Source organism: Pongo pygmaeus, chromosome 16 (assembly GCF_028885625.2).
Source record: "Pongo pygmaeus isolate AG05252 chromosome 16, NHGRI_mPonPyg2-v2.0_pri, whole genome shotgun sequence".
NCBI classification, from domain to species: domain Eukaryota; kingdom Metazoa; phylum Chordata; class Mammalia; order Primates; family Hominidae; genus Pongo; species Pongo pygmaeus.
Window position 1 is genome coordinate 34,171,693 of NC_072389.2, and position 26,753 is coordinate 34,198,445.

The 26,753-nt window shown below is 49.2% G+C and overlaps 1 protein-coding gene across 4 annotated transcripts in view; it reads left to right on the forward strand.

The window, feature by feature from the left end:
• The window catches only part of ENTREP2 (endosomal transmembrane epsin interactor 2), a 468,111-nt gene that overhangs the window by 430,790 nt on the left and 10,568 nt on the right, over positions 1–26,753 (forward strand). For 3 of the 4 annotated variants that reach the window (XM_054450957.2, XM_054450958.2, XM_054450960.2), the window contains 3 exons: positions 5,719–5,826; positions 20,159–20,319; positions 20,847–20,982. In XM_054450957.2, the coding sequence (XP_054306932.2) occupies positions 5,719–5,826; positions 20,159–20,319; positions 20,847–20,982 (405 nt within the window). The remainder of the gene's footprint in view (positions 1–5,718; positions 5,827–20,158; positions 20,320–20,846; positions 20,983–26,753) is intronic. The other variant, XM_054450959.2, reaches the window with a different exon arrangement.

Below are 26,753 nucleotides of genomic sequence, written 5' to 3' on the forward strand. Positions count from 1 at the left end.
AGAAGCTTCCTCACAGGAGAGAAAAGGCACCCAGCCAGCTACTGCGCACATGGATAAATCTGTCAATTATCTAGAATCCAGCACAAAATTCATGTCACTTAGAGGAAAACTATGCTGAGGTGTATCTTTAAGGTGAGAATGGTAATTTCATCAAAGAAATGCCCTCTTCTGTAGGGAGCCTGCGGAGGCCCCCAGGCCCCTGAAGTCTGATGGATCTGGAGAGGGGAATGAGGACACACAGGGGCCCGCAGATACATCAAGGAAATCCGCAAGGTGAGGGCACATTTTGAACTCTGTAGGGATGACTCCTGGTCCACACCTCCAGTTCTGATCTCCATCGTCAGCCCCAGCCCCAAATTTCCAACCATTTGCCAACATCTCAGTGGGTCAGGCCCACTGGTAACTCAGCCTCCACATGTCTCAGACCACTTCAGGTGTTTTTTTTTTTTTAATTTTTTTTCTTCCAGACAGAGTCTTGCTTTGTCGCCCAGGGTGGAATACAATGGCATGATCTCGGCTCTCAGCTACCTCCACCTCCCATTTTCAACCGATTCTCCTGCCTCAGCCTCCTGAGTAGCTGGGATTACAGGCATGTGCCACCTCTCCCGGCTAATTTTTTTGTATTTTTAGTGGAGATGGGGTGTTGGTCAGACTGGTCTCGAACTCCTGACCTTAAGTGATCCTCCCACCTCGTGTGAGCCACCGCGCCTGGCCTGCTGAGGTGTTCGTTAAGACTGCTTCTCTCCCACAGTCCCTGGCCCATGCGCAGGCATCTCATGTTTCCACTCACCAGAAGCATCTTTCTACTATGTCTGCACCCTCATCCCGGTCTCCCCTACTCCAGTAAACAGCCACGCCCTTTTGTTCTCAACTTCAGAGTCGCCTTCAGACTGGCATCTGCATGCCTCCTCCTGGGCTCTGCTTGACTCCTCTCCGGTACCGCCTCACGGGTCACTGCCCTGTGTCCAGTCTCACTTCGACCGATGTTTACTCCATCTATAGTTCTGTGCTAGGCCCTCCCTGCAAAGGTGTCTTTCTCAATCAATTCTGAAAACAGGTTGCATGGGCTGGGCACGGTGGCTTGCACCTGTAAACCCAGCACTTTGGGAGGCCGAGGCGGGTGGATCACCTGAGGTCAGGAGTTCGAGACCAGCCTGGCCAACATGGTGAAACCCCATCTCTACTAAAAATACAAAAAAAATTAGCCAGGCGTGGTGGCAGGTACCTGTAGACCCAGCTACTCAGGAGGCTGAGGCAGGAGAATCGCTTGAACCTGGATAGATGGAGGTTACAGTAAGCCAAGATTACGCTACTGCACTCCAGCCTGGACTGCAGCGAGATTCCGTCTCAAAAAAAAAAAAAAAAAACAACAAAACAAAAACAAAACCACCACCACAAACAACAACAACAACAAAAAACAGGTTGTATGACCTCTTTCCCAGCATCACACATTTTCAGTGGCATTCCATCACCTGCAAAATACAATCTAGGCTCCTCAGCCTCCCTCCAGCCCCACCTGTGTCTGCTGTTTGCCACAACTAAGCCCCCATCCTGCTCCATGTCTAGCAGCTGTAGGAGCAGGGAGAGCAGTGGAGATGCCTATAGTAGGATCCCTAAGACAGTCTGCCTAGTCCTGTTACAAACACTTAGAAAACGCAAACAAAAAAGCCACCAAGAGCTTCTGGCCAAGATGGAGTAGCAGGACACTGGATTTAACCTCCTGCCTGAAACAGCCCCCCAAAATGGACACAGTGTAGGAAGACACTATCAGGCAATGAAGGACCCTGATCCCTGAGGGGTGGGTGATAAATGAGGTGAGCCCTACGATTGCCCCAGCTTACTGCCTTGAGAGAGTTTCCAGCTTCATTGCTGGAAAGGGAACTCAGCAGGGTCTCTGCAGACTCCCTGGGGTGGACTTAGAGAGCTGAGAGTCTGAGGGGGATTAAGGCCTGGAGAGGAGAGTTCTCAGGACAGAGCACCAGCGACGGCAGAGCTGCACCAGGAGAGAACCATGGGGATCTTCAGAGGGTCTGCCTGGAGTTGTCAGTTGGATGCTGGTTAGCACGTGCATATGAAGAAATGACCTGAGTCTGGGAAAAGAACTGCCCGAAAGGATTAGTGATAACAGCACCTGGTGCTCACACATGAACAGTGCCTGTTCCCACATCGTTCAGGGACTCGGATAGGCCTTAACTCCGAAGTGGGGAATAGTTAGCCCTAAACTGAGCCTTGCCTTAGTTCTGCCTAATGCTTCTTCTTTTTTTTTTTTCTTTTTATGAGACGGAGTCTCACTCTGTTGCCCAGGCTGGAGTGCAGTGGTGTAATCTTAGCTCACTGCAAGCTCCGCCTCCCGGGCTCACGCCATTCTCCTGCCTCAGCCTCCCGAGTAGCTGGGACTACAGGTGCCCACCACCACGCCCAACTAATTTTTTGTATTTTTAGTAGAGACGGGGTTTCACTGTGCTAGCCAGAATGGTCTTGATCTCCTGACCTCGTGATCTGCCCACCTTGGCCTCCCAAAGTGCTGGGATTACAGGCATGAGCCACCGCGCCTGGCCGGTTCTGCCTAACACTTCTTAAGTTTGGGACTCATTTTTCTGCCTTCACATGTGCACGGGGTTCTATAAACTTGGGAAAGTGTTTAAACACTGTATGTTAACCACCTTCCATGATAATATCCTAATCACAGTTCTTTACTGTTTCACAGTGTGGGCTTGAGAACTGATGAACAGGTTCTGAGGAAGAGGATTGGGCAGTGATGTCTGTAGGAGAACAGGGAATTGTCCAGAGGATGTTACAGATTGGAACACATGGGCTCATGTATACATGAATGAGCCCTGAGGATGCTGCTAGACTCTGTGTGCCCACATCCTAGCACATGCACAGGACGTGTCAGTGAGGGCGTCCTTCCCTCTCTTGAGCACTTGCCAACCCCTTGATTAGATAATTGAAACTAATCTGATTAATGCCGTAGCCTTTGTGGTGAAAGATTCATGTTTTCTGATAGCTTTTTGAGTGTGTACAGTATTTTGTACACTTGTATATGAAAAGATTTAATTGAAGGACATACTATCATTCTAAATCTTTTTTTTTCTATTTCTGGCATGGATTTGATAGTAAACTTCTCAATGAAGGATATATTGCATTTCGATTGTTAAAACTCCATCAAGTTTACCCTCTAAGATAGAGCACAAGACAGAGATGTCTGCTTTCATTATCTTAGTCATCTTATACTTTTATTTATAATGCTCAAGGTTCTAGCTAGCACTACGAGACAAAAAAAAAAGAACTAGTAATAATAAAAGGTAATAAAATGGAAGGAAATCAATAAAACACTTGCAGATGGCCTGATTGTCTACATAGAAAATCCCCTGGCATCTTCAAAAAATTGTTAGAACTTAATAATTTCAGCAAAGTCCCAAGATATCAATTTCAGCAAAGTCTCAAGATATCACATAGACATACAAAAATCAATCACATTTCTATGTACTAACAATGAACATTTGGAAAATGAAATTAAAAACATAAAAAGGAACCTCAACCTAAAACTCATATCTTATTCAAAATTTAACTTAAAATGGATGATATTAGCTGGGCACAGTGGTATGCACGTGTGGTCTCAGTTACTGAGGAGGCTGAGGTGGGAGGATCACTTGAGCCCAGAAGGTGAAGGCTGCAGTGAGCCATGACTGCTGCTGCACTCCAGCCTGGGCAACAGAGCAAGACCCTATCTCAAAACAAAAATGGAGCATAGACTTAAATGCAAACTAGGAAACTATGAAAACCTTTAGAAAAAATGGGAGAAACTGTTCACAATCTGGGGCTTGACAAAGTTTTAGACCTGACAGCAAAATTATGGAATAAAAGTTGATCAGTTGGATCTCAAGAACATTAAAAATTTTTGTTCTTTAAAAACTCAGATATAATGGACTTAATGCTTGTGTCCCTCCAAAATTCGTATGTTGAAATTCTAATTCCCAGTATGTTATTATTTAATAGGAGGCGGGGCCTTTGGGAGGTTGTCAGGTCATGAGGGTAGAGTCCACGTGATGGGATTAGTACGCTTTTAAAAGAGGCACTAGAGAGCTCCCCTGCCCTCTTTTCACTAAGCAGGGACACAGTGAGACATTAGCCATCTTCAACCAGGAAGCAGGCCCTTACCAGAATCCAACAGGCTGGCACCCTGATCTCAGACTTCCAGACTTCAGGACTGTGAGAAGTGACTATTGTTAGGGCCACCTGGTCTATGGTATCTTTGTAATAGCAGCCTGAGCTGACTTAAGACTCTATATGAAACATGAAAAGACAAGCTACAGTCTGGGGGAATATATTTGCAAACCACCTATCTGACAAAGAACTAGTACCTAGAATACATAAAGAACTCTCATAACTCAACACTACAAAAAAAAAAAAGTAAACATTACAATTAGAAAATGGGCAAAAGACATGAACAGACATTTTACCAAAGAGGATCTCTAGATGGCAAATAAGCACATGAAAAGATGTTAGACATCATTAGCATCAGGGAAATGCAAATTAAAACCTTGTATAAAGGAGTATCATTATGCACCTATGAGAATAGCTAAAACACAAACAGAGACACCAAACGTTGGCAATCATGTAGAGAAACCCAATGACTCATACACTGCTGGTGGGAATTAAAAATTGTTCAGCCACTCTGGAAGGCATTTTTGCAGTTTTTAAAATAAAACTAAACATGCAATTACTGTACAAATCAGCAATTGTACTCTTGGACATTTATCTCGGAGAAACAAAAACTTAGGTTCACACAAAAACCTATAAACAAAGGTTCACAACAGCTTTATTTGTGATAGCCCACAACTGGAAAACTGGAATACCAAAAACCCAGATATTCTTCAGTTGTTGAGGATTAAACCAATGTGGTACATCCACACGGTGGAATACTACTCAGCAATAAAAAGGAGTCAACTACTGATACATGCAACAACCTGGATGAGTCTAAAGGGAATTATGCTGAGTGGAAAAAGCCAATTCTAAAAGGTTGCATGCTGTGCAATCCACTTATGCAACATTCTTGAAATGACAAAATTATAAAAAATGGAGAACAGACTAGTGATTGACAGGGGATCGGAACTGGGGGTTAAATGGGGAGCAGGGAAAGGGAAGTGAGTGTGTCTATAAAATGTCAACACTTGGGGGGGGACCTGTGTGGTGATGGGACTGTTCTGCATCCTGACTATACCAATGTCAGTATCTGGCTGTGATATTGAACTATAGATTTGCCAGATGTTACCATTAAGGGAGAACGAGTAAAGGGTACCCAGGATCTCTCTGTAGGATTTCTTACAATTGCATGTGAATATACAATTATCTCAAGATAAAAAGTTTCACTTGAGTTATAGGTTGTGATTGATAAAAATTGCCCACCTCCTTAAATGTTGGCCACCTTATGATTTTCTTAGACATGTTACTGACTACCTAATAATTATCAAAATTGTAAAACACATTGTTGAGTGTTATGAATACTTTGATCATCATTGTAACGGAATAAACGAATGTGTTTCTGTGAAAGGCCAATTTTGATTATGAGGAAAACACAGACACACACAAAACAAAACCTCTGTGAAGTGGATGGTCATCGACCTCGCTCATTCTGGGCCCTGGCAGGAGGGCTAAGGATTCTGCTATCTGGGATTTTGGGATGAGGCTGACATTCTCCTGCACCTTTCCTCGCAGGATCTCCTCTTCAGCGTGTGTGCCCTCAACGTCCTGTCCACTATCGTGTGTGCGCTGGCCACAGCCATGTGCTGTATGCAGATGGTCTCCTCCGACGTCCTGCAGATGGTGAGTGGCCTGATCCCCTCCTCCTCTGCGCGGTTTGAAACCAGTGTAGGAGTGGACGCTTCTGGCTTCAGCCAGATGCGGTGAGGACAGTGGCCCCTGACAGTCCATGGCACCTGGAGTCCACCTTGTGTTGCCCTCTGGAAGACCAAGCATCTGCACACGTGGTGCCACTGATTATTTTAGGTGTTGTTGGAGCTCCATATTGACAGTGTTCTGCCACTGTCGTGTTCTCTAGGATGGCCCCTGGCATGTGCCCTTGAGTCATGTAGTGAAATTCCTGCAGCCCTGGACATCCCCTGGACCCAGCACCTCCAAAGCAAGGTGGCTTCCTCAGGCTTCAGAATTCTCTTTTAATCCGGGAAGTTTAGAGGTGTTAGAAGATCAGTTCTTTTCCAATTGGAAAATTGCTAACCTGTGCATTTTTGATTTGCTAATGATCCCTGAGCTCATACTGCAGCGGCCAGTCACTGGCCACCATTTGACCCTTTGCCCAGGGTCATACACAGGAAGACCTGCCACTCCCAGGGGCAGCGAGGAGGCCCGGAGCATGGTTCACTAACACATGTTATAATATGTGGGTTATTAATACACATTTATAAATACACATCTCATAAATAATGAACGCTCTTCCTGTTTCAATGTGAATGGAACACAGCCTACTGATCAGAATGCTACTGAGTACAACAAAGAGAAATTGATGAAAAAATATTGTTCTTCAATGGTAAGGGTAGGAATACCTATGCGCGCGCGCGCGTGTGTGTATGAGTGTGTGTCTGTCTGTCTCTCTGTCTCTGTGTGTGTCTTTCTGCCTCTGTCTCTTTCTGTCTCTCTGTCTCTCAATTTGCCCCTTTGAGTCCTACCCTGCTTCCCATGCAATGTTTTATGCATCTTATGCAAGAAAAGGCAGCTGGTTCTTATAGTGGGTTTTTTTAATGTGCTCTTCTTTGTCATTCACCCTGTGGCAGTCAACATCAGTTAATCAAGATACAGGGCCAGAGAGCATCATTACCAAGACGTTAAAAATTCATTGGTCCTAATTGCATGCCACGGGCGTCTCTCCCTCCCGGTGTATATCCACACAGCTATTCAGCCAAGCTGCCCTTTCTGAAAGGTATCTAATTAAGCAGTTCTTCGGTAGCCATGAACTTCGGCCCTTGTTCATTGGGGCCTCGTGTTGGCAATTTTCTCCAACGTGTTCTGTAAAGGAAAGGTTAAGTACCAGGGGCTTCTCCTCACCTCAGCAGATTTTACTATTGATCTGTAAATATCACATCAATTTGACCAAACTTACAGAACTAAAGGCATGTAAATGCTAAAAGTTTGCATTCTCCTGGTTTTATGCATTAAAATGAAAATTGCCAACTAAATAAGAATAAATTCTCTTTATGAGAGCATATATGATTATAACAGCAATGTGCAGAGTTGCTTTGTAGTTGTGATGGGTAGGGCATGAGCAGGCATGGAGCCATGCGTCTGAAGCCAGGCGCTCCAGGGTCTGAGTCCCACCTTTTCTGCATTCGAGGCAGGTGACTCTGGGTGTGTCACTGAACCTACCTGTGCCTCAGTTTCCTCACCTGTGAAGTGGAATGAATGGGATGCCTGGGGATCCCTAATACGTGTGATGTGTTTGATTTGAAATGTGCAGGGAATATCAGTCGGTCACTGGGACGTCGCAGCAATGTCTGCAGACGCGGTGGGCTGAGGCTCTTTACCAGCAGAAAATACTGTGCAAGGGAAAGGCAGGCTGCGGCGACAGCGGCTGCCGTCAGAAGCCCTGTTGTTTCCTCGCTGAGTACTTTGTGGGTGAGTTTGCCTCACACCCCTGGCTTGGAAGCAGAAATATCGGGCTTCCTGCCAGCACATCCTTTCCGCTCTGTGACGGGTACCGTGGGAGCCCAAGGCTCTGCTCTGGTGATGAGACCCCGGCTCTGCTGCCAGGCTTCAGAGTCATGGGCGAGGCAAAAGAGAGCTGGTGGTGGGTGAATCCACACTTCCCTGTGGATTCAGAGGGTGGCCATGGCGCCCTGTGGGACTGGCACAATCTTGGGCACATCACTGCCTGTGGGACCCCGTTTCCTCGGCTCTAAAGGTGAAGTGTGTGCCCTGCTGTCCTCACAGAGCTGCTGATGGGATGAGTCCGCTCATCTGTGGGAATGGGATTTGAAGGAACGTGATGGGCACATGGAGGTCGGCTCTTGCCATGTGGGCCGGAGGCTTGAGCCAGGCTGACTGTGCGAACCATTCCCTACCAGTAGCTTCCGCAGTTCACCCCTGCGCCGTTTCTGCTCCAGGAAGCTGGGCCATGAGCTTTCCAAGGGACAGTTGTAGCTATTCCTAACTAGTTTATGCCAGTGATATTTGTTGTAATTACATATTCTAGTACTATGTAAAGCCACGAAATATGAGTGCAGAAAGATAATTGTTTCTGGTACAGCACAGTCGAGTTCTTTGGAAAGGTTCGGTGAAAGGGGGGTGCTGCTGAATATGTTGCTGTCCATTAGATGCAAGTGAGACAACTATGGCGGTTGCGATAAATGCTGATAAAAATCTAGAGGAGCCGGGCCTGGTGGCTCATGCTTGTAATCCTAGCACTTTGGGAGGCCGGCAGATCACCTGAGGTCAGGAGTTCGAGACCAGCCTGGTCAACATGGTGAAACCCCATCTCTACTAAAAATACAAAAATTAGCTGGGCATGGTGGCACATGCTGATAATCCCAGCTACTCGGGAGGCTGAGGCAGGAAATTTGGCTTGAACCTGGGAAGTGGAGGTTGCAGTGAGCCAAGATTGCGCCATTGCACTACAGCCTGGGCAACAGAGCGAGATTGAGACTCAAAAAAAAAAAAAAATCTAGATGGAGTCCACGTACACATTGCTTGACAAGTGCCTTTCAGCTCTAGCTCCACTTTAAAAACACAGAAAAGGGTTGTTAGATCCATGTCTTATGGATGCAGCTTATGCAGGAAAGACCACGAGGCACTCCACACAGCAGACTGACTCTCAGAAAGAGGCTTTACTCAGGCAGAAAAAGGTCAGTCCATGTATGTACAGTCAGCCCCCATTGAGCCAACCGTGGATCAACACTATTCAAGGAAAAAACACAATAAAAACAAAACAACAACAAAAATATAAATAAAAAACAATACAGTATAACAACTATTTCCATAGCATTTATATTGTATTAGGTGTTAGAAGTATTCTAGAGATGATTCAAAGCATACAGGAGGATGTGTGTAGGTTATGTCCAAATACGACACTATTTTATATAAAAGACTTCACCCTCCACCGATTTTAGTATCCAGTGGCAGAGGAGGTTCTAGAAGCAATTCCTTGTGGATTCAGAGAGACACTGTATAAACGGTTTTTTCTTTTACCAGGGATCTGTGAGATGGGGGATTGGGTAACAGCTGTCTTGACGTACAATTCACCTATCATACAATTCCCCCATTTAAAATTCAGCGGTTTTAATATATTCACAGAGTTGTACAACCTTCACCACAATCCATTTTAGAACATTTTTATTATCCCCAAGAGAGACTCTATAGCCTTTAGCAGTCACCCTATTTCCTTCCCAGCCCTCAGCCCTAGGAAACCACTAATCTACTCTCTGTATCCATGGATTTGCCTGTTCTGCACCTTCCATATAAATTGAATGATACAACATGTGGCCGTTTGTGTCTGGCTTCTTTCATTTAGCATGATGTTTTCAAGGTTCATTCATGTTTCTATATGTACCAACATTTCATTCTTTTTTACGGCTCAACAGTATATGCCATTGTATCCGTATACTACATTTTGCTTATTCATCAGTTGATGTTCATATGGGCTGTTTGCCTTCTTGGCTGTTATTAATAATGCTGTTATGAACATCCTTGTACAAGTTTTTGTGTTGACATATGTTTTAATTTATCTTGGGTATATACCTTGGAGGGGAATTGCTGGGTCATAAGGATGATTCTATTTTTGAAGAACTGCAAGGTTGTTTTCCAAAGCAGCTGTGCCATTTTACATTCCGACCGTGAGACTGTGAGGGTTCCAGTTTCTTCACATCCACGCCAACACTTATGATCTTTCTTTTAATTATAACCATCTTAGTGGTGGTGAAGTGGTATTTCATTGTGGTTTGGATTTGCATTTCCCTGATAATTAATGATGGTGAACATACTTTCATGCACTTGTGGCTATTTGTATATTTTCCCTACAGAAATGTTTTTCAGACCTTTTGCCTATTTTTAAAATTGGGTTATTTGTCTTTTTATTACTGAGTTGTATAAGTTATTTCTGTATTTCAGGCACAACCCCCTTATCAGATACATAATTTGTAAATTTCTCTCCCACCCTGTGGGTTATCTTTTCACTTGAAGCACAAAAGTTTCAATTTGGATGAAGTTCAATTTTTCTGTTTTTTTCTTTAGTTGTTTGTGCTTCTGGTGTCACATCTAAGAAAGCAGTGCCTAAGAGTTTTATAGTTTTACTGTTAGCTCTTACACTTAGAGTTTTGTGTTTTTGTTTTTTTTGTTTGTTTTTTGTTTTGTTTTGTTTTGTTTTTTTCCCGAGATGGAGTCCTGCTCTGTCACCCACGCTGGAATGTAGTGGTATGATCTTGGCTCACTGCAACCTCCGCCTCCAGGGTTCAAGCAATTCTCCTGCCTCAGCCTCCCGAGTAGCAGAGATTATAGGCGTGTGCCACCACCCCGGCTAATTTTTGTATTTTTAGTAGAGATGCGGTTTCACCATGTTGGCCAGGCTGGTCTCAAACTCCTGACCTTGTGATCCACCTGCCTCAGCCTCCCAAAGTGCTGGGATTACAGGCGTGAGCCACTGCACCCGGCCTACACTTGGGTCTTTAGACCATTTTGAGTTTATTGTTATACACTGTGTGAGGCAGGCTTTGTTCTGTCCAGCTTTGTTCTGTCTCCAACACCATTTGTTGAAAAAATGAATCTTTCCCCATTGAATGGTCTTGGTAACATTAGTCAGAATCAATTCACCATAGATATACGTGTTTATTTCTGGACTCTCAATTCTATTCCATTGACCTATGTCTGTCCTGGTGCCAGTGCCACATAGTTTCGATTGCTGTAGCCTCATAGTAAGTTTTGACATTTGGATGTGTGAGCCCTCCAGTTCTGTGGTTTTTCAACATTGTTTTAGATATTCTGTGCCCGTTCATTTCATATGAACTTTAGGATGAGTTTGTCAACTTCTGCAAACAATCCAGCTGGGATTTTGATAAGGATTGAGGTTAATCTGTGGATCAGTTTCAGGAATATTGTCATCTTAACAATAGTAAGCCCTCCAACCTATGGACATGAGGTGCCCTTCCATTCATTTAGATGTTCTTTAATTTCTTTCAGTTATATTCGCAGTTTTCAGTGGGCAAGTTTTGCTTTTTTGTTAAATTTATTCCTGAGTATCTTATTCTTCTTGATGCTATCATAAATGGAATGACTATCTTAATTAAATTTTCAGATCATTCAATGCTAATATATAGAAATACAAATGATTTTTTATATTGATCTCATATCCTGAAACCACGCTGAACTCATTCTGAGCTTTACTGTTGGGTTTTTCTCTGGATTCTTTCTATATGCAAAATCATGTCACCTGCAAATAGAAATCAGTTTACTTCACTCTGGATGTCTTTTATTTTGTCTTCTTGCCTGATTGCCCTGGCTGGAACCTCCACTACAATGTTGAATAGAAGCAGTGAGAGTGGACTTTCTTAGTTTGTGTCTAGGGGAAGCATCCAGTCTGTCACCATTAAGTAGTATGTTAGCTGTGGGTTTTTCATAGATGCTGTTGATCAGATTCAGGAAGTTCCCTTCTATTCGTAGTTTGTTGGTTTTTTTTTTTTTAGATGGAGTCTCGCTCTGTCGCCCAGGCTGGAGTGCAGTGGTGCGATCTCGGCTCACTGCAAGCTCTTCCTCCCAGGTTCACGCCATTCTCCTGCCTCAGCCTCCTGAGTAGCTGGGACTACAGGCGCCTGCCACCACGCCTGGCTAATTTTTTTGTATGTTTAGTAGAGACGGGGTTTCACCGTGTTAGCCAGGATGGTCTCAATCTCCTGACCTCGTGATCTGCCCGCCTCGGCCTCCCAAAATGCTGGGATTACAGGCGTGAGCCACTGTGTCTAGCCTGTTGGGTCTTTTTTATCAAAAAGAAAATTGGATTTTGTCAAATGCTTTTTCTGCATCTATTGAGATGACCATAGGGTTTTTGTCCTCTGTTCTATTAATATGTTGAATTACACAGATTGATTTTTCTGATGTTAAGCCAACCTTGCATTTGCGAGATAAATCCCACTTGGTTATGATAAGTAATCCTTTTCATATTAATGGAAGAGTTTGGAAGTGTTTCTTCCTCTTCTGTTTGTTGGAGGATTGTTTTGAAGAATTGGTATTAATTATTCATTAAATTTTTTTTTGAGATGGAGTCTCTCTGTCACTCAAACTGGAGTGCAGTGGCTTGATCTCAGCTGACTGCATCCTCCACCTCCCACATTCAAGTGATTCTCCTGCCTCAGCCTCCTTAGTAGCTGGGATTACAGGCGTATGCCACCACATCCGGCTAATTTTTTTTTTTTTTTGTATTTTTAGTAGAGATGGGGTTTCACCATGTTGGGCAGGCTGGTCTTGGACTCCTGACCTCAGGTGGTCCAGCCGCCTCAGCCTCCCAAAGTGCTGGGTTAACAGGTGTGAGCCACCACACCCGGCTAAATGTTTTTTTTTTGTTTGTATTTTTCTGAGACAAGGTCTCACTCTGTCCCCCCAGCTGGAGTGCAGAGGTGCGATCATGGTTCACTGCAGCCTCTACCTCCTGGGCTCAAGCAATCCTCCCACTTCAGCCTCCCAAGTAGCTGAGACTACAGGCACACGTCACCATGCCTGGCTAATTTTTTAATTTTTTTGTAGAGACAGGGTCCCTCTATGATGCCCAGGCTGGTGTTGAACTCGTAGGCTCAAGTGACCCTCTCTCCTTGGGCTCCGCAAGTGCTTGGATGATAGGTATGAGCCACCATGCGTGGCCCTCTTTAAATATTTGATAGAGTTCACCAGTGAAGCCATCTGAGCCTGCACTTTTCCTTGCGGGTAGTTGTATTATTACTAATTCAATCTCTTGTCACATTTTCTATTCTTCTCAAGTCTGTTTTGGTAGTTTGTGTCTTTCTATGAATTTCCCCAGATATACAGGATTTAAGTTAAAGTAAAATGGGTTCAGTATGTATGTATTATGTTTGCATGTGTATGTGTGTGTGAAACTCCCCACTTTAAAAAACTTTCTTATTCATTAACCAGGCAACCGCTAGTCCCAGAGAAGAAGGCGTCTCTTGGCATCTGTATGTCTTGGTGTTTTGTGCTTTCCTCAGCATGACTTTCTTCTTACCCTGTCATTTCTTTGGAGTGCGTCACTTCCCTCCTCCTCCCGCACCATGGCCAGCTTCTGGGTTTTCCTGCAGTGGTTTAAAGTCATTTAGTTCCAGGCGAAATGTGTTAGAGTGTAAGCTCTTTGGGATGTCCTTTCTATGTCACTCATGCTTAGCCCTTAAATCACAGCATCCCTTCACATCTTCATGACCCCTTTAGATTTAACTTTATAGAAGCTTTACTGCTCAATGCTGTTTCTGTGTTCTTTACCTTCCGCTATGTTGGCCTCTTTGTTCTGAGCGGGTTTTCATTTCTTGCATTCAGTTGTGGCTTTTGTTGTACTAACTCTTCATTTCTGGTGTTTATTTGTATCTGAGACCTTCAAAGTGAGAAGCACTAATTTATAAAGGGAGCATAATTAAGGAGGAAGGTCACTGTGGGCAAGTGTGTATAAGTCCTTCGGCCACGCTTTCCCAATCAACTAATTTCTTTTCTCAGAAAGAACCTGTGGGAAGCCCCCACAGCCACAGCTTCAGCCCCCACGGCCCTTCTCTGGTGCCCTGTCGTGCTGCGCCCTACAGAGGGGTGCTGGGCTGAGGGGATAACAGCCATGCCCTGGCCTCCCACAGGAAGGAGCACCTCTTCCCAATTTGCCCCCAAGGCAGCCCTGCAGCCTGGCAACTCTGCTCCACTGTGCGGGTCTCAGCCCCACTTCCCCAGCCCCTCTCCCTGCACCTCCATGTTAGCAGGAAGGACCCAGGCTGTGATTTCTACTGTGATTGATGTGCTGACAACTTACACAATTGATCAAAATTCCAGCCGTAACCGTTTTTCAGGAAGAGTCCCGGTTTTGTGTTTACTGATCTGTTCACTTCTTTGCTCACTCATTCATTCATTCAGTTAGCAATTATCTCAGGGGCTTTGCTATGTGTCCAGTGCTGGTGGGAATCTAGGAATAGCAAGAACAAGTCTCCAAAGAACCTGAAACTCCCATCTTATTTCTGTGGATCAGCAATTTGGGATCATTAACTGCCGATGGAACTAACATAATGCATGCTTGTATCCATGAGAAGCAAAGCGTTCTGCCTATTGTCAGAACTGATGAAGCTGAGCTACTCTAATATGTGTGGAAATCGTGGCAAAAGACATTCTGATGATACAATGTGGTTGACTGACATCATTTAGCGGAAAAGGTTTTTGATCATTTAAGTGTCTGTAATGTCATTTTTTGTTTTTAAATGTTATCTCATTCTTCCACTTTTCTGTTACATTGTTTTCTTCTTCACTTACTTCCTTGCCAGCTGCTGCAGCCTCAGGAATATCATCTACTATGACATGTATCTCCATTAGGCATGCGCTTATTAACTTCATCTTTCATTATTGTCATTTAGGTAGCTGTCTGCCCTACAGAGTTGACCTCCTTTAGACAGTGCAGAGGGGCACTGTGCCTTCCATAGCGTGGTAACTGTGGGTTTGCCCATGGAGCTGGTTAAGCAGTGCTGGCTGGTCAGGGACACGACACCACCCCATGGGAGGCACAGCATCACCAAGTTCACCAGTATCTTCTCTCTGCCTCACTCCAGCACTGGCTGCACCTGCTGGAGAGGGCTCTCCGGGGACCCACAGTGACCTTGAGGTCCTTGAGGCCTGGGATCCATAGAATTGTCTCTGGACAGTAGGTGCTACTTATCTATCAGACCAGGAACAACAGGCGGCTACTTCATCCAAATAGCTAATGCAGACAATCATAAAAATGATGTGGACACATAATCGTTTTTCTTTGACGTTAAATATGCTAATGAACATCTGTCCACCAGTCATCTCATTTGGGGCCGTGGTCATCCGTTTGGTTATGGGTCTGTTGTCCTGTCTGGGTGTATTTCTTGCAGAAAGTTCATGGAAATCGCACCATCGATGATTTTCAGATTTAGTTCCTCTAAAGTGGAGCCAGCCAGGGGAAGCCAGCCAGGGGAAACAGACCTTCCCTAGATTTTTATGATTTTTCTCTGCTCTTAGACCTGCCTTGCCTGGACTTGACTTGGCAGCGGTTTCTGCTTGGCTGCCCTCCTTTATTGAGTCTTTCCAAAGCATTCAACTTGGTTTTCACACAAGAGCAGCTCTTCTTGTCTGCATCCCTATTTCCTTATGCAATTAGAGTAATAATGAACACAGGCCTCACCCTGTGCAGTAAGGCACCCTGGAGCCCTGGGTGGGCATGGAACCTACCTGGGGGTGGCGGCAGGACCAGGGAGCCGCAGGGCGGGCTATCCCCAGGGTCTGGAGTGCAGAGTGGGAGCTCCAGCTCATCTGCAGGGTTGTCCAGGAGGAAGTTGATTCAGCAAACTTCGGTAGTAACAAGCCTGCTGTTTCTACCAAGTCTAAGGAAGGCAGAGGGAGAGGGCCCTTCCCTGTAATTCTGAGTCTTTCTGGAAAAACTCAGAGGTGTGTGTGCTCCCTTCAGGAGCCAGGATGTGGCGAGGACATTGGTAGAGGGAGCAGGGAGAGTGGGTGCTGGGCAGGAAACCACTGAATATAAAGGGAGGTGAGCAGACCCGGCTGGGACCTGGAGGAACGGGCAGCTCAGAGCTCCACGGTGTTCCTGGAAATCCCTGGCCCTTGTCCACAGACCCCTGACACCTGCCCTGCCCCACCCTGTTCCCGATGGCAGGAGATGGAGGCAAGGGCTGGATGAGCTCATACTGATGATCCAAGCCTTCCTTTCAGCCACACAGCACTGCTATCTGGGTCTGTGTGAGCAATGGTGCTTCTCAGGGAAGGGGACTGAGACTCACAGGATCAGAAATGTGCTCACATCCTGTGGGCCCTCAGTGCCCAGGCAGGGCCCAGAGACAACTGACTTGCGGTATGACTCCCGGTCCCAGGCAGGTTGACCTCTTCACGCTCTCCCTCAGATCCCAGACTCTGGGATGTGTGGATAGACCGAAATGTTCAGGGCTCTGTGTTAAGTAGGCTTTGGGAAGTTGCCCAAGGCCAGGTAGCCTTAGTTCTCATCCTCCATCATTTCCACATGCACCCGGAAGAACAGCGCACACCTGAGTTCGCATCCCCTCTCCCCGGAGCAGACTGAGCAGGGGCTCTTCTCCAGCGGGGTCTCAAATCCTCACTCCTGTTGTGCGGGGACAGCCCTGGGCACTAGTGATGTCCACGTCAGGTGCGTGAGCCCCAGCTGGGCACCAGACACAGGTGTACCTTTGTCACCACATGGATCAGAGAAGGCAGTTACAGATCAGGGCAAGCAGAGCCACCTGGGAAAGGAGTGCCTGTTCACAGCCCCTTTTTTGCCCTCCACCTCCAGGTGCAGAGTTGAGCTTTATACCTGGTAGTCAACATGCAGGTGAGGCTGCAGAGCCTGGAGCTTGGGCGGGGTGGGGGAGGGGTGGCTGCCCACTGGCTTTTCAGGGTCACAGGCATTTCCGCTGTTCCTGAAGGTGACTGGGAGGCGCCAGGTGAAAGGGAGGTGCGGAGCTGGGAAGAGGGAACAATACGTGTTTGATAGTTGGGATTAGAGCAGGTTTGTTCAAAGAGCGGGGAGTTTGGGGGCGCTGGGTTAGGAAGCTGGAAACCAGATGGAGTTCAGTGAGCCAGGATCTCGTTAAAGTCTTTTCAACTGCAGTGACCTCATCAGATTGATTTAAAAACAGCTGTGGTAGCAGGATGGAGACCAAATTATAGAGACAGAAAATCAAGGCAGAGAGGCACACAGGTTAGAAGCTCCTGCGAGGAGGAGGTGGACAGGGGCTGAGTGGAGGTGCTCTGCAAGGAGGCATCTGCCCGTCTCCTCTGCAGAAGTTTACTGAGTACCCGCTGTGTGCGATTGTGAGACGGATACAGAGGTGGGTAAAATAGATGTGCCCCAGATGGTCAGGAAAAGAAATTGCCCTTAGGATTTCAACACAGTTACGGGGAGCAGGTTACTTGGGTGTGGAAGGCTGAAGGAACAGAAGAGGGTGCTGAGGTTACAGAGAGAGGAATAACTGCGGAGGGCAGCTCTCAGCCCGCAAAGCCGGGGAACTGAAGGGAGGAAGTGGGAAGGCGCAGGAAACTCGCAGCTCCCTGCTCGCCCCGCAGGCCGTCCAGGTGCCCTCTGGCGCCCTCTACAGGCAGATCCCGCCCGCAGCCCGGGCACGGTAGCCTGGGAAGCGTAGTCTGCAGACCTCCAGCCCCACCCTGCAGAGCAGAGGACAGAGCTGGCCACCCTGGGCCGCGAGACACACCCTGACGTAATTAAACACACACTGATGGTGGGGAAGAGAGGGGAGACGTCAAGCGCCACTTGCAGGATTCTCACTGGGGAGGCTGAGGAGTCAAGGTCAAAGGATACCTGGGAAAAGAGTCCAGGAAGGTGGGGCCAACACGCCCCGAAAGGCGACCCGGAGCAGATGCAGCCGCGTCCTTTGACCTTTACATAGCCTCCAGTGTGTGGCAGCCTCTGCTCACTTGCACCTGCGGAGAGGGTCCCTTACAGCTCTGCCCCTCCTCAAATGCTTGTTCTCCTTCCTGGTAGAATGGTGCCTTGAATTGGAAAGTGTTTTGGTGTCTGCATGTCATTAGTTTTGCTTAAGTATGTCATTGATTTTTTTCTAATTTCTGATAGAGACTAATTGAAAATATTTCCTGATTAGACCTGAGGGCATTTGCCCTTGCCCTGCCTCTCAGCTCTGTGCAGCAGGCATCAGAACTGACAGCCTCCAAGGCGGAGGACGACAGACGCACATGCGCCTTTCTCACAGCCAGTGATTTCGCCTGTTTCGGACAATTAAACACAAGCAGCCGTGGGTCGGTCCAGCCAGAGAGGCGAGGAGTGTGCTCTATGTGTTAGAAGGCCCACGGGAGCCATTTTCCTGTGATGTGTTACACCTTTAGACACGGCCACCAGCCTTCCTCCATCAACCTAGAGCATGCTTATTTCACAGTGCTTGACCCCATTCAGAATCGTGCAAAACCCCTACCAGTGCAAAAGTGCTTCATGTCTTGGCCTCTGTCAGCTCCAGCCCACCCTACCCCTGCTGCCAGAAGGCACCTCCTACCACGCAGGTCCAGTCCCCCTGCTCCCCAGCTCCAACACCCTTACCGGCTCCCCAGCCGGTGCCCCAGAATTACGAATTGACTTTCAGAGCCTTATCTATTTGCTTTTCTTGAACACATCCTTCCCTGGTTCACCTCTTCTGGAGCCTGAGTGTCTCCCTGCGCACCCACTAGATGAAATCCCACCAATCTAAGACCCGTTCCGATGCCTTCTTCATGAATGCTTTCGGGACCGCAGTCCCCACGCAGTGCTTGGAGACCTCATTGTTTTCTAATGGAGCTGTCCTTGCTTGTGTAGGGTGATTCTGGGTCCCTGTCTTCCCCTCAACACACACACACACACGCACGCATAAACACACACATACACATACACGGAGAGACACACATACATACCTATATGCACACATACGTACACATCTACATGCACACACACATACATGCACATACACATATGCATACACATATACACATGCACATACATGCACATACATACGCATACATACATACATGCACACACACAGACACACACACATACGCACATCCACATACATACATGCACATACACACATACACATGCACACACACACACATACACACACACACTCACCCTTCCTCTCCTTACCTCACCTCCCCTGCGCCAGGAGGGCCCCTGGCCCAGAGTTTTTGCAGCATGGATCTTTTTGCCATGTAGACCCTCACAGGGCAGCGTCGACTGGAGCTGGAGCAATGTCCCAGGCATCTCACGCCACAGGTGACCTCTGGGCAGCAGAGATGTGAAGGTGGAAAGAAAAGCAGTTGGCTGTTGGTTAGTCCTTCAGAAATGGAAAACTAGGCAGAAACAGGTTTCATTTTTGTTAAAGCGATTTCACCTCACTATTAAAGCAGCATCTCGGTGTTCAAGATTGGCCAATAGAATGTTCTGGAACTCATGAAGTTGTCTCTTTCCTCAGGGCAGTGTTTTACAAATTGTGTGAAATCCTGAGAGCTGCAAAATATTAATAGATACTGTGTGTCCAAAGGGGCCCATTATGAAATATTTGAGAAATGCTGGGTTAAAATGTTAAACAGCTAAATAAGTATTTCAGCACAGCCCTTCTCAGAGCCTTTAACACACGAATGCACAATGCAGGCCTCCAAGAAGGGAGCATGTGGCATTTCCCACAGATTCACCACAGGAATTCTGGGGTGGGGTGGGGACATTTTGAGGGGAGGGTCTAGTGTTTTCTCATGAACACACTTCGAGAAATGCTGTCTTTTGTTTGTTTGCTTGTTTGTTTTTTCAGACAGAGTCTCACTCTGTTGCCTAGGCTGGAGTGCAATGGCACAATCTTGGCTCACTGCCACCTCCGCCTCCTGGGTTCAAGCAATTCTCCTGCCTCAGCCTCCCAAGTAGCTGGGATTACAGGCATGCACCACTACGCCCAGCTAATTTTTTGTATTTTTAGTAGAGACGGGGTTTCGCCATGTTGACCAAGACTGGTCTCGAACTCCTGACCACAGGTGATCCACCCGCCTCGGCCTCACAAAGTGCTGGGATTACAGGCATGAGCCACCACACCCAGCCGAAGTGCCGTCTTAAACCACGGACGTCAGGCAGCCTTCCGTCTGCAGTCTTTGAGTACTGTCATCAGAGGGGCCAAGTGGAGCGGTAGGGACAGCATGAAAGACTTGCCAGACCGTATGTTTTCTTTAAAAAGAGGCATTCCGTATAACAGCCTGGGCAACAAAGCATTTTGAGACTTCTGAGACGAGGCGTTCCTCCTGGCGCCTTCGTTTGAAAGTGTGTGCTTAGCAGTCATGGCTGGACAGTTGAAATTACAGGCATTCCAAACTGATCATTAAAGCTCGTGTATAATTAGCTTAATGAGACACAAGCCACACAGATGTCCCAGATAACTCTGTGATTGTCTCTGTTTTCCAGTTCCTTCCTCAGAGGTCACATCCTGCCAACCCCACCTGCGTGACTCCTCACGGCACCGTTCTCCACCAGACCCTGGATTTCGACGAGTTCATCCCCCCACTCCCGCCTCCACCCTATTACCCCCCAGAGTACACCTGCACACCGTCTGCTGAGGCCCAGAGGTTGGTCTCCCACGGCTGCCCCCACCTCGAAACCATTGAGATCGGCTGCAGTGTCTGGGAGGTGGGAGTTGCAGTGGTCCTGCAGGCATGGCGGTGAGAACAGAGGAGGGACAGTGGAAGGAGAGGGTCTTAGACATAGAACATTCCGTGTGGCACCTTTGCAACGCAACCCGAAAGAAACCGGAGGCAGACAGGTGTTGCTGCCTTAAGTTCTCATGACGTGCAAAGCTGCGGTTGCGTTGCAGTCATTCGTGTAACATGTACAGTTTAATGAAAGATGTAATCAGCTGTATGATTATTTGAATTTTAATGGACAGGTCGGTAGAGTTTATTGAAAATGTTGGTGTCGTTCCAGAAAAAAAAAAACAAAAGTGTAAATCGCCCAGTGACTGAAGCTTTGATTTCACAATGATGGGAAGTATTAGAAGAGGGGAAGCCCTGGCCGCCTCTGCTCTGGCTGCTTTTAGAGCTGTCAGCACTTCCGCCTCCTTCTTTGGGCAATGACGATGTGATGATTGTCTTTTCAGGGGCCTCCACCTGGACTTTGCTCCGTCTCCATTCAGCACTTTGTATGACGTGGCCATCAACAGCCCCGGCCTGCTCTATCCTGCTGAGCTGCCCCCTCCGTACGAGGCAGTGGTGGGCCAGCCCCCTGCCAGCCAGGTGAGGCCCGGGGCCCCAGACAAGGCCAGTTCCCTTGGGAATGCTGGGGACACCGTCCTGGCCTGCCCTCGGAAGGCACCTTACACCGCACCAGGTCCGAGCTGGCTGTGGGGTGAACACTCATGAGTGCCCTGTGCTGAGGCCCCCGGACGCATTCATCTCTCTTGAAGCCTTTCAGCAAACCTGTGGGATATTGGTCTTATCAGCCCTGTGCTGTAGATGAGGCCACAGGCGCAGAGCGCGGCACCTACAGAGACGCCAGCCCGGGCCTGGGGCACCCGGTGTTGGTGCTTTTCCCCTTAGATCCCCAGTTCCGTTTCTGCAGCCACGAGTCACAGCCCAGGTGCGTCTGAGCTTCGTGCTGGTGGGTGGTCTGGGATCCGGGCAGAAGGACCTGGGACAGCTCCTGACCCAAGGGGAGAGCCCCCAGGAGCAGAGCTGGGTCCATGGACCGAGTACCCAGGGCGCCCCAGCCTGTCTTGATCACACACTGCCGTCTCCGCCCTCTGGGGTGGGGAGAAAGCGGCCCTGGATCCCTGGTCCTGTCTGAGGCCAAGAAGCTTCGGGCCAGGGAAGTGCCTCAGCCGCCAGGTCCTTCCGGCCTTCTCTGAGCTGGGCATGCCAGGCACTCCTGCAGTCTCATGGTGCCTGACACGTGACAGGCAGTATGTTCGTGGAGCCTCAGTTTCCTCATGTGTAAAATGGGGATCATAACAGTACCAAGGTTACGGGACGAAATGGGATGTTGTCTGTAATGGAGCCAACAGGACTTGGAACATGGTAAGTTCTGAATTCAGCAAAAGTCAGTCACCCTTTTGGGGTATTGTTTCCTCCTTATCATCGTTGTTGTCATGACTCTATGTGGAATGCTGCTAGCCAGGACAGAGAGATGGGGACATCTGGAAAAGTCACGTGGCCCACAGTGCAAGGGATCCTCCAAGGACCCACCCTCCAAGGAATATGGGGTTATGTAAATAGACCAAATTGACAGCTCACTGGTGTCCCTGAAATACAGGGAGAGAAAGCAAGTGACTGGAAAACATATTTTAGGATATCATCCGTGAACATTTCCCCAATCCTGCTAGAGAGGCCAACAGTCCAATTTAGGAAATGCAGAGAACTCCCGTGACAGGTGGTCAGGGAGGTCCTGGAGGCCTCGGGCCTGGGGCATGGCTGGGGAACACAGCAGTGAGTTGGAGCAGAGGGTATGGGCAGGGGAGACTTGGAGATTCCCCAGGGAGGGGCAGGGGTAGGGGCTGAAGCCAATTCTGAGCCCAAGCAACAAGCAGAGGAGAGCAGATGACAGCATGACCAGAAGCATCCAGGCCCACCCAGAACTGCACCTGCTTTGGGCTTCTCAGCAGCCGTGGAGCCCGGGACGGTTATCGCTACCCAGATCACCGGCCAGGCACTGGTTCAGGGCATCAGATCAGGCCTGGCCGGCTGCTCGCTGTCTTTGCTGACTCCTGTAAAGACACCCTAGCACAGGGCTCAGACCTTTTGATGTCACCCCCAATGCTCTCCCTGTCACTTTGAGATCCCAAGAGCCCATGTGCATGCAAGCCAGGTGGCAATGCTGGTCCCTGTCCCAACCAGTGACCAAGGCAGCACTGACCCTGAGGAGCCTCTGTGGGTGGAGGAGCAGTTTCCATGTTGGCTGATTAAGCTCACAAGCCCTTCTGACAATCACACCCACAAGGACTGGTCACCATTGCAGGCAGGGTGGTCTTAGGACAGGAAGAGATGCGACTTCCCTGTGCCCTGTGGAGTCATATATGGACAGCGCATTCAGACGCTGTAAGGTGCCACACACCTGGGGAGTCATATATACCACAGGGACCTCCTTCAGGGTGGCTTGTGGTCGGCCAGATCAGCTTCTGGCTGGCCCGTGAGCCCCCAGCACATCCTCACACAAGCAGACAGTCCCCGAGCAGCCACCCTGAAACGCCTGGAGCAGCTAGGCAGGCTGCAGACAGTGGCCCCCTGAGCGCCGGCCAGGACCCCCTTTTTACTCTGGGTGCTAGAGGCAGATGTGTGGGAGCTGTCTGTGGAGAGGAATCCTTTAGTCAGGAGGCGGGCATGGCCCTGAAATCCCGTTCCTGAAGTTGCAGTAATGGAGATGTTCTTAGATGTTTTTTATAAAGCTGAGCTGGGACCTCTGCCTTCCCAATGTTGTTTAGTTTTCCGTTTATGATAAAAATAATTCAAATCAATGTTATCAGTGGAGACAGTTGGCTGTCATAATAGTTGTCATCAGCACTGCGAGGGGAGCCCAGTGCACTGTGGGGCACCTGTCATGATGTCAGGCCCAATTTGGGGGTCCATGGAGGGTCTGGGAGGTCAGGCTGGGTGGGCATCAGGCAGGCGAGGTGCAGGAAGTGGGGCTGGAAGGGCTCCTGAGAGAGGGAGCAGCCTGTGCAAAGGCTCAGAGGGAAGAAGGACAGGCACAGCGTATCCCCCAAACAGAAGGTCGTCCATGAAGAGTCTCGGATGAGTGTGCGTGGGTGGTGACCTGTCTGGGTGTGGTGGGTTGAATTCTGAGTGAGTGTCCACCAGATGACAGGAGCTGTAGTTCATAGTGATCAGAGTTAGCTGCCGCTGTCACTGGAGCCTAGGAAATGGGAGAGAGGGAGCCCCACAGAATGACACCATTGCCGGTGGCAGGAGAAAGGCACCCCCACACACGACAGGCTACAGGGCACTAGGCAGGGCTCCCAGGAGCCTGGATTTGCCAAAACCAGCAGTTCCGGAAGAAAGCAATGGGCCAGGTGCTGTCCAGAAGCTAACACCCAGGGCCACGTGGCTTACCGTGGAGGGGCTGCTGGTGACCTTGGCAGAGCAGCTTCGGTGGGATGGAGGGCAGGGCTGGACTACGCCAGGTAAAGGAGTGGATGGTACATGCGCAGGGGAGCGCAGGTGTGGCTGTGGTTTTCAGACACCAGTGGGTGCCCCTCTGGGGAACTTGATAATCAAATCCTAATGTCTGGGCCCACCCCCAGGGCTCCTGAGTCAGTAATTGGGGTATTGAAGTTGGGGGTATAAAAGCTTCAGCCCTGCTGCTGCTTCCACTTTGAGAGCAGGAGTAGATCACTCTCCCAGGATGTTCGGTAAAGAGGAGAGAAGATGGGATGGTAGGTAGAGGGGAGTATGGATCTAGGACCTTGAGGAGGTTACCAGGCAGATGTGGAAGGACCTAGATGGTGGGGATGGCAGGCCCAGGACAGGGCCCTCCGTGAGGGAAGCCCCTGGGAAGGCAGAGGGGAGGCTGACCGAGGGTGCAATGGGAAGCTCCACGCTGTAGCCAGCAGGGGCACCGGGCAGGGCGGCGGGTGGACCCGGAAACCCCTGAAGGCGGCAGGGGTGTGCGGTTCCCCATGGCTGCCTCGTGGCGAGGGGGCAGCTCTGTCCCCTCCACCGCTTCTGCTCAGTGACCGTGCCTGCTGCCATCACAATTCCAGCTCCGCACTGGGACTGGCTCTGAGCCTGCTTCCCGGTTCTCCCTGCCCCTTGGACCCCTCTGCCTCCTGACGACAGGAACCCCTGTCCAGGGAGCCCAGGCCCTGGCTTCCCAAGGGCCCCGCCTGCTGGAAGTAGCTTCTGGACCTGGGTGTGCCATTCAATGTCTGACCCCACAGTGGCCCCCGGAAGGAATGGGTTCCTGTTGTGTACACAATTTTACTGTTTTCTCTAAAGAATAGAATATATTGGAAGGGATCTGGCTGGTTCTGAAACCAACGCGACACCCTTCTCCAAAACTCTGGGGAATTCTCTCAGTTGAGATTTCTTTCTCAGAACTGCGGTGAGAACAGCTGAAAGGTCAGAGGCTGATCTCGAATTAGCATGTGTTGGCTCGGAGACCTCCAGCTCCCAGCGCTGGCAGGGGCACAGCACGACCGCCTGCAGGGCCTGTCCCTGGGCGCCCGCCTGGCAGCAGGGCAGCATCTGATGATGAAGGGGCCGCTAGAGCCCTCGGGCCCACTCTCTTTGACCCCATGGCCTGGGAGCACTTTTCAATTCACGGCCGTGTCTGGGAGTCTGGAAGTCAAAGCAACCCATTACCGTCCACAGAGGGAAGGCCGTACCGCCAGCTGCGCCGCCAGCTGTCCCCTCCCCAGGCAGCAAGGCCCCCCTGACTAGACAGCAAGGAGCGCCCCTTCACAGCACGACCCTGCGCCCCGGGCGAGGCAGGGTCAGTTGCTCTTCCTTGTTAGGACAAATGGCATAGAAAGTGCCCTCAGCACTCCTTTGGATAAAGAGAGGAGGCTGCAGAAGGCGGGCTCTGTGGGGGAGGAGCTGACTCTGGGGCGGGGCAGGGGGTGTGCTGGGGAAGAGGTTTAACACAAGAGGGGGCAGCCTCCACGAGGGTGGGCTCCGTGAGCACTCGCCTGGGTGATGGGCCGTGCACACTTCCTTTCCGGCTTAGGTCAGATGCCATTCTCTTTCCTGTAGTTTGAGGCTGTGCTCTTCAGCTGGTGTTCAAGGAGTGAGTTTCTTTTGATAGCAGGAGAGTGATTGAGAAATTACCAGTTTAATCTTCTTGTCTGGGTGGCAAGTGTATGTTTCAGGGACCACTGGCGACAGTGGTCCTCCACGGGATATAGGACAGAATCCCCCTGTCACAGCACTCTCATATGGAGACCGGACAGAGACGAACTTCTTTGAGGCTTCTGCAGAAGAATCGGGCCTGGTGATCTGGGTGGGCTGGGGTGTGTGTGGAGGGGGAGGTGATGGGGGGCTGGGGTGTGTGGAAGGGGAGGTGATGGGGGCTGGGGTGTGTGGAGGAGGGGGAGGTGATGTGGGGGGGGCTGGGGTGTGTGTGGAGGGGGAGGTGATGGGGGCTGGGGTGTGTGGAGGGGAGGTGATTTGGGGGGGCTGGTGTGTGTGGAGGAGGGGGAGGTGATGTGGGGGGCTGGGGTATGTGTGGAGGGGAGGTGATGGGGGCTGGTGTGTGTGGAGGACGGGGAGGTGATGGGGGGCTGGGGTGTGTGTGGAGGGGAGGTGATGGGGGCTGGTGTGTGTGGAGGACGAGGAGGTGATCTGGGTGGGCTGGGGTGTGTGTGGAGGGGGAGGTGATGGGGGGCTGGGGTGTGTGAAGGAGGGGGAGGTGGTGCAGGTGAAGGTCACAGCACCAGCTAAGGCGCATGGCAGGACTGTCTGGAGCCTGGCTGTGGGAGCTTCAGCACCCCAGGGCTGAAATCGTTTGGGCAGATATTTTCTGACCTTGGATGTCAAACTGTAGAGTGCCCTTGAGGAGTTTGACGTCTTGGGTGTGACCCAGTGGTTGCTTCAGGAGTTTAATTTGGTGGCAGCATGCCGGGTGGAAGGGAACCTGAGTGCGAGACCAGGAGTTGTGAGAAGGGAGAGGGACCAGCAGAGTCCAGGAGCAGCACCAGGGCCTGACACTTACGATCTACCTAAAATCTGTTAGCAAAGTGTCTTCAAAGTTTGCCTTGAGCCACCAGCCTAAAATTTTAACTCACATTTTCCATAATCGCTGTAATTGCCCCAAACGAAGCGCTCTTCATAAATCTGTTTCTAATGTTTGGCCTCACCCAGGAGTAGGAAACTACAGAATGGTACAGAATTTCCATGCAAGTGTCTTAGCCACTGAGCTTCATACAATTTGAATTATTTGTTGAAAAGCCAACTTATTTTCCAATTACGATGACTGTTCAGAATAGCACATCTGCAAACCAGTAAGACCCAGGTGAAGTGATTCCTGCAGTGTCTCCTGTCAACAGCCCTCTCCCTGCTCTCCTTCTGCAGGGAGC